General features: G+C 39.1%; 1 protein-coding gene across 1 annotated transcript; it reads left to right on the top strand.

The window, feature by feature from the left end:
* Positions 1-2,514: 2,514 nt before the first annotated feature.
* Positions 2,515-6,290, top strand: LOC146392135 (uncharacterized). Its single transcript, XM_084938634.1, has 3 exons — positions 2,515-2,885; positions 5,196-5,272; positions 5,964-6,290. Exons 1-3 carry the CDS (start codon positions 2,573-2,575, stop codon positions 6,054-6,056), a joined length of 483 nt encoding a protein of 160 aa, XP_084794760.1. The 5' UTR covers positions 2,515-2,572; the 3' UTR covers positions 6,057-6,290.
* Positions 6,291-7,226: the final 936 nt, after the last annotated feature.

Below are 7,226 nucleotides of genomic sequence, written 5' to 3' on the forward strand. Positions count from 1 at the left end.
TCTGTCCTGTGTGTTCACGGGAAATTCTCTAAACTAGAACCGCGCATCTATTGTGACAGGGTTTTTTGTTTGTTTCTTTGTGTGTCTGTTTTGGTTTGGGGTTTTTTTGTTTTGTTTGTTTTTGGCACAGCCATGGGTTAAATCTGCTCATATTAAGCAGTATTTAAAGACTGTTGCTTGTTTAGTCTTCTGTCCTGAAAATCTTTGCCTGTGTAGCTGCATTTGTTTTCTTTGCAAATTTTTAACTTGAATAAATTTAAAAAACATTATGGGTGCATAGAAGACTGTTGGTGCAAACTGCAAATCTAGACAAACTACAATTTCCAGACTGTAATGATTTTTGTCCTTGGGCTAAACCTGTAGTTATTATCTTGCAACATCTAATTAAGTTTCATGTTCCAGCTATTCCTCTAACCTTTTCATGTACTTTATACATTTTTTTTGTTTTTAAATAATACTCCAAACGTCCATAAGTGGGTCAATAATGACCTGCATTCATTTCTTATGGAATTTCATGGGAACTTATGATTTGTAACTGTCAGACAGAGAGAGATTTATATATTTAAAAAAAAAAATTGGGGGGACCACACTTTGTGGTCCTTAAGATTATTTTACAAATGACAGACAGCATTCATTCAGCATTCAGACAGCGATTCATCAGAAGTGATTGTGCATTACAGGGGCAGGTTTCAAATGTCTACTGCACATGCCAAACAAGCTAGTATGACCAGAAGATCTTCTGGGTTTGTGATGCAAGAATCCTCTTTGCAGTATTTGGAATGGTTTACAGGGAGGCAAATTCAATAGAATCTGAAGGAAAACATTGTCCAGTAGATTCAGAAACACACGATGCAACATTACCACAGTTAACTTTCTCCCCAGTGTGCCTAAGGCAGACATCGTTCCTCTGATGAAGCCTTCAGAGTCCTGGTTTACAGCACAGAATTAGGATTCAAACTTACTATGGTCAGCTATGTCAACAGGAAAGGAATGGGTGTTGTACTCCTGAGCACATTGTATCAAAATTAAATTGTGAATAAAAATACCAGAAAGGGGGGGAAAAAACACAATTGATCATATTGTATAAGACCAAAGGAGGTGTAGATACTATGGACCAGATGGCACATATATCTGCCAGTGTAGAACCTAGAGGTGGCCCATGGTGCTGTTGTACAACTTGACGCTGCCACCCTGAATGCCTACACCTTTTCCACGGCTTAGCGCCCCAAATTCAAGAATGGTATTGTAAATCCATGATGGGTCTTTTTCACTGGGCTCTCAAAGGAGCTTGCCACACCACATATGAGAAGTCGACTGGATGGTTGTTCCTAACTGCAAACATCAATCACTGAAGAAATGGGAAGCTGTGGGATGAGAAAAACCACAACTTGGCCACGGGAAAAGAAGCAGACAGGGCCAGCCAAGAGAACAAAATTTCAAGTAATGAAGATTGTAAAGTCAGAAGTCGGTGTGGGAAATGCAACGTACCTGTGTGTAGTAGAGATGCACCGATACCGATACTGGTATCGGTTATCGGGGCCGATACTGTAAAATGTGTGTGTACTCATACTCGTAAAAGTTAACCGATACCATGAACCGATACTAACTTATTTCATTAATCAGAGGGTGGCTTGTCATTTCTGTTGTAGTTTTTTAGATTGGCCACTAGGGGGACATCCCGCGCTAAACAGGCACAGGGTTAGGCGAGTGAGACTGGCGGCTCCAGATAAAAAAGAGAAACTGGAGGCTGCTGTAGCTAGGCTAAACAAAATGTCAGCAGTGTGGACCGGAACAGCCAACTTTAACTCAGGTTTTGGAAAAGCGAAGAAAAATGTCAAGAGGAAATCCACAGGCAGTTAAAATAACAGAGGCTCTGACTCAGTGATATTTTGTTAAATTACAATGTGGAGACTCCGCAATAATTTAACAGAAGTGCTTATTTTTCACTTGAAATTTTTTTGTGGTCATTTTTATTAAGATTTTATTTTTTATCGGCAGAGAATAAAATAAAACCTGTCTTCCAATCCATTGCATTTGTGTGTGTGTGTGTGTGTGTGGTAGAAGTATCGGTTTTTGTACTCTGTATCGGCAAGTACTCAGATCCAAGTATCGGTATCGTATCGGTTTGAAAAAATTGGTATCGTTGCATCCCTAGTGTGCAGGGATTACAGCCTGAAACAGGTGGTCGTCACAACTACATTCAGTGAGGGAAAGGGCTAGAAAAGAGAGAGGAATGGTCTGGACAGTTACACACACATGTATATACTGTCTCACACAAACACACAAAATGGATTTTGACGTTCTGTTGCTGTTGTGTATTTTTTTTTCCTTTTCCCATTTTAAAAATGTTTTTTTTTAAAAAGTTTAAAATACAAAATACTTCAAACATTAGAATCATTCTTGTGTGGATAAATCTAAGGGTTAATTCAAGAGATAGTATTCTGGCTATTTTCGGCATCCACATTTTTCGAATAACACTGCCACCTGCTGGTCGTTACAAGCACAATACAGAAAAAGGCAGAGTAAGCACAAAGTGTCATCCGTCAAGTGTTAGAAGGTGTGAAAAAGAGAGATGCGGCGAGTCAAGACTGTGTATGTCCCCCAGTTTGGGTCACAGCAGAGCTCGAGTCAAAGAACTGAATCGGATAAGACAGAGTCCCTTTCTCAGACCCTGAGGGAGAAGACTGGGAACAAGCGCCGCAAAGACAAACGCGCAAAGCCTCGGTCCATCTTGAAAGTAAAAATACCCAGACTCACCAGCCACAGTTTGCTCGGAAAAGCGACAAAGGACAACAAAACGCCGGCAAGGTCGATGTTGGAGCCTGCAGTAAATGATACCAAGGCAGCAATGAACCAAGGAGGAGAAAGGCAGTGTAGTATTTTGGGTAACTTTAGCTAATAAGCTAACTATGTAGCTTTATTAAGGCTGAACAGTTAAGTGAGCTGTTGCTAGCTTAAAAGAGGAAAAGGTTTTGTGATTTCCGGTATATGCTCCCAAAATTAGTATAAAAATAAAGTATAAATGACTTGTTGGCCTATAATCTGTGAAAAATGTCTTTCATGAATAATAATGATGGTAAATAATTTGGAGCCAGAAAGAATATTCCTGTCACAATACACAGTACAAGTACAATAATGCAGTCATAAAGATACTTACAAAACACGTAATGTACGTCTGTGTGTTTATGTATATATAGACAGATATACAGTACCAATGTGTAAATAATGTTGACTACAGCCTATTTACCAATACAAGTAAATAGGTTACATATAAAACACATATATTTACAACCATGCATGCATAGTTAACTCATAGAGAAAATTTGCTTTGGGTGCAGAAGTAGATCAGTGAGCTCACCGCACACTAGGACAATTGAGTGTAAGTGTGCCGTGTGTAACATTTGTTTTGCAATTTTCAAGTAGGGCCATGCTTTAAAACTAGCTGTGCAAGCTGATGAATGATCTTCCCAAAGTCCGGCCTGCCCATCCATTTCAGTGTCCTCTTCACTCAGTTGCTGCAGAAACACTTAACTACTGTAAGCCAAATACCTAATTTGAGTTTGCACTGCAAAAACCTGTCGGTGATGTGGTTTGTATTTTTCAGTGCCAAATTGTATGAATTAGTGTAACGTACAGTTGAAAGTTTCAGTACAATTTAGCTAAGGGCCACAGTGACTTGACTGCGTGGGCCTGGACCTCCAAGACCTGTGCATAATACTGACACTGCTCCGGACTGAACAGAAATAAGAGCGCGCACATTCACATTCACCCCTCTTTTCTTTAGTGGCTGTGTTTATGTCTTGTGCTCTCTAAATGTCCTAATTCATGCGATGTCCTATTATTCAAAATATAGTTTAAAAATATGTAAAAGACAGCACTGAGGGATGAGTGAATGGCAAAATAAATATATGTACAGTATATTTATAGTTGTTTTTGGCTTTCACCAGTATTAATCAGTGTTCCTTGACACAAGTGTTAAAAAAACTTAAAGCTGTATTTTTTACAGAATGATTTCAGTAATTTTTAGTATTGTTCTGTTAGCTGCTTCCATTACTAAGTGTTTTGTATGAAGTTTGTCTTTGACTGTGTTTGAGTGTTAGTGTTGTTTACGTAACTGTATTAAGCTTTTTGCTATTATGTCCACCCCCAGGGCCAGCTCATTTCACATTGGCCTCCTTAATATCAAGCTGGTGAAACTATAAACCTAGACTGAAACTAAAAGTCTAACACAAAGCCAGTGTTCTTTTAGTGTCAGGCCCTAGCCTGGATAAATGGGGATTGTTGCATCAGGAAGGGCATCTGATGTCAAATCATGGCCAAGTCAAACATGATGATCATATGTGGAAGTGATGGTGGATGAGTTTAAATGGGATCAACCATCTAAAGTAAGGGACAGTTCACAAGTGAGGTGAGGAAGCGAGAGCAGGCTGGATAGAGCAACTGGAGATAGGTGTCAGTGATTTGTGACAGAAGGATAGCAAAAAGAGTGAAAGGGAAGGTGTACAAGATGGTAGTGAGACGGTTTGTAGACGGTGGAAATGAGTACATAGGAAGGGCACCTCAGGTTGAAAAGTTTGGAGACAAAGAGAGAGGCGAGGCTGAGATGGCTTGGACATATGCAGAGGAGGGATAGTGGATATACTGGACAAAGGAGGTTGAATATGGAGCTGCCTGGCAGGAGGAAAAGAGAACTCAGACCAGGTTCATGGATGTAGTGAAGAAGGATATGCAGAGAGTTAATTTCACAGAGGAGGATGGGTGAAATAGGGTGAGATGCATGCAGATGATCTGCAGTGGTGATTTCTAAAGAGAGTAGCTGTAAGAAGAAGTAGAAAGTGGGCAATCATGGCTCAAGAGTTGGCAGTTTGTCTTGTAATCAGAAGGTTGCCGGTTCGAGCCCCGGCTCGGGCAGTCTCGGTCGTTGTGTCCTTGGACACTTCACCTATCGCCTACTGCTGATGGCCAGAGGGGCCGATGGTGCAATATTGCAGCCTCGCTTCTGTCAGCCTGCCCCAGGGCAGCTGTGGCTACAACTGTAGCTTGCCTCCACCAGTGTATGAATGTGAGAGTGAATGAATAGTGGAATTATAAAGTGCTTTGAGGGTCTCAAAATGCGCTATATAAATGCCATCCATTATTATTATATAAGGAAAAAAAAGCCTAATATTCATCCTGTTTGTCATTGTTGCGGTCAGGTGCTGACACTGCAGATGGAGATGTTTTCTTTTTTTCCCAAAGATCCACTGGCAAAGCAACAAACGAGAAAGAAAAGGTAGGTGGTGTGCAAAGTGTGCAGCAGAAAAATGGTAACAATGTGTACCAAACAAGTTTATATAGTTAAAATTGGTGTAATTTTAAATAGCTTGGGGTTTAATGGCAAACAGAAAATTGTCTTCTGTCAGGCTCACTGTATATGTTTTACTTTGTAATTTAACTTTAGCGTGACTGATCTTTCCTTAAACTCTAACTTTCAAAAGTTAAATAAAGGCTCAAACTGTGCATCAGGACTTCTAAACAGACATACAGTTACAGTAAAAAGTTTGTGAACCCTTTGAATTTTTCTCTCTTGTTGCAAAAATATGACTGAAAACATTATAGCATGTAAAAACCAACCAAAAAAAAAAATATTCTTTTCGTCAAATGCGAGTTGTGGAGATCACTTAATGTCTATGTTATTCAAATAAAATCATTTACACACGGTTGTGGTCCTGTTGATAGGACACCTGCCTTTAATGTACTTCCAAATTTACAGTCAGTATTTGAGGGTCATGTTAATTTCTGCTTGTCACAGAAATTAATTCAGAAATCTGATGTTTTGGGTCATATTTATGCAGAAATATAAATATGGCTCACCAAAAGTTATATGTGTATTTTGTGTCCTCTAGACCCACGAATAAGGCAAGATCTATTTACACCATTTCTCTTTTCCTTTTCCTCTGATTTTTTTCCCCTTCACTGGATAGGCGAAACAATTTGTCCTTAGGACCATCTCCAAGATGTTGGAGGAGAATCAGCTTATCAGACAGCGACTGGATGCTCTCACTAAGGCCAAATGAGTCTGCAAGGATCATAGTGGCCCACAAACATAGTAGGCAACTTGCTAGTACTCAGCACAAGTGTTTCTTTAAATCTTTGTTCTCATCGGTTGCCACATTTACTTTGTTAAGCATTGGGTGTGTGTTAGAAGTGTTGTTAAAGGTCAGGTTGCTGGATCTTGAAGCAGTTTGCATAGAAATGCATTTCTCAGAGAGAACCACCGTTTACTGTGTTTAGCTGAAACTGTTATCTTATTAAATGGGTCAGTGAAATAATTGTGCAGAAGTCTTCTTTCAGATACCTGGTAATTATAGTTTCACTTTACAGCTTTTACAGCCCATTGTTAGTTTAGACCTGGGTTGTCAAACATAAGGCCCCGGGAGCAGTATCGGCTGCTCAGCAAAGAGATTAGATTTTAAACCTTTAATTGTAGTTTACAGCTTTTTATACTGATAAAGAAAGTTGTCAAAACTCTGCTGATATTAGCATCAGCAGAAAATGCACTTGAAACTTCATAGCATGGGTTTGCAATGAGCAGCTTCTGTCTATATAATGTTTAGGTGCTCCACTTTTTTGACCATAAGGTGCATCAATATCATATATTGTTTATCCCCCTCAGTTACATCAAGTAGAGCATCAAATTATATATATTTTATTAACTAGATGTTAACTGAGTCTACATAACATGACAGCACTATAACAGGGCTCTAGACTAACTTTTTTCCACGGTTGCACTGGTTTTCTTAGGTGCAACTAAATTTTTCAGCCGCATAGCTTAACCCCACAGTTTTACATGTTCGCTTTTTTTTCTTTAAAAGAGATATCAAAGTTGATGATCCCGACTTCATCCATGGTCCAGGATGTTGCAGGAATTACCTTTATCCACCAGAGGGCACCACCGCCTCTCATATTTTTTGTTGGTCTTTTGGTTTTCAGTTATTCAGCAGCAACAATTTTATAACCAAAACAGGAAACCTTATAAATGTTTAAGTTGCTTGTATTGGGAACACTCAAAAAAGGGAAATTGGGTGGTTATTAAATTTAAGAGTCTAACTTGTAATTTGAACAAAATCAGAATATATAAACATGGTGAATGCAATTAAATCATGTATGATGTGCATGCAATTCAACGACGTAACACTTGTTAAATATATTCTTGTTGAAATGACATGATACAATCTAGCAAGAGT

The sequence above is a fragment of the Perissodus microlepis genome, chromosome 2 (assembly GCF_051167445.1).
Source record: "Perissodus microlepis isolate ML-2025 ecotype Zambia chromosome 2, ASM5116744v1, whole genome shotgun sequence".
NCBI classification, from domain to species: Eukaryota; Metazoa; Chordata; class Actinopteri; order Cichliformes; family Cichlidae; genus Perissodus; species Perissodus microlepis.

What these genes read in the sequence shown, in the direction of transcription:
- LOC146392135 (XM_084938634.1), top strand. Translation starts at nt 2,573, where the DNA reads ATGCGGCGAGTCAAGACTGTGTATGTCCCCCAGTTTGGGTCACAGCAG. An exon ending in AAGGCAGTGTAGTATTTTGG is followed by an intron (nt 2,886 to 5,195) that starts GTAACTTTAGCT and finishes TGTTGCGGTCAG; the next exon opens with GTGCTGACACTGCAGATGGA. An exon ending in CAACAAACGAGAAAGAAAAG is followed by an intron (nt 5,273 to 5,963) that starts GTAGGTGGTGTG and finishes TTCACTGGATAG; the next exon opens with GCGAAACAATTTGTCCTTAG.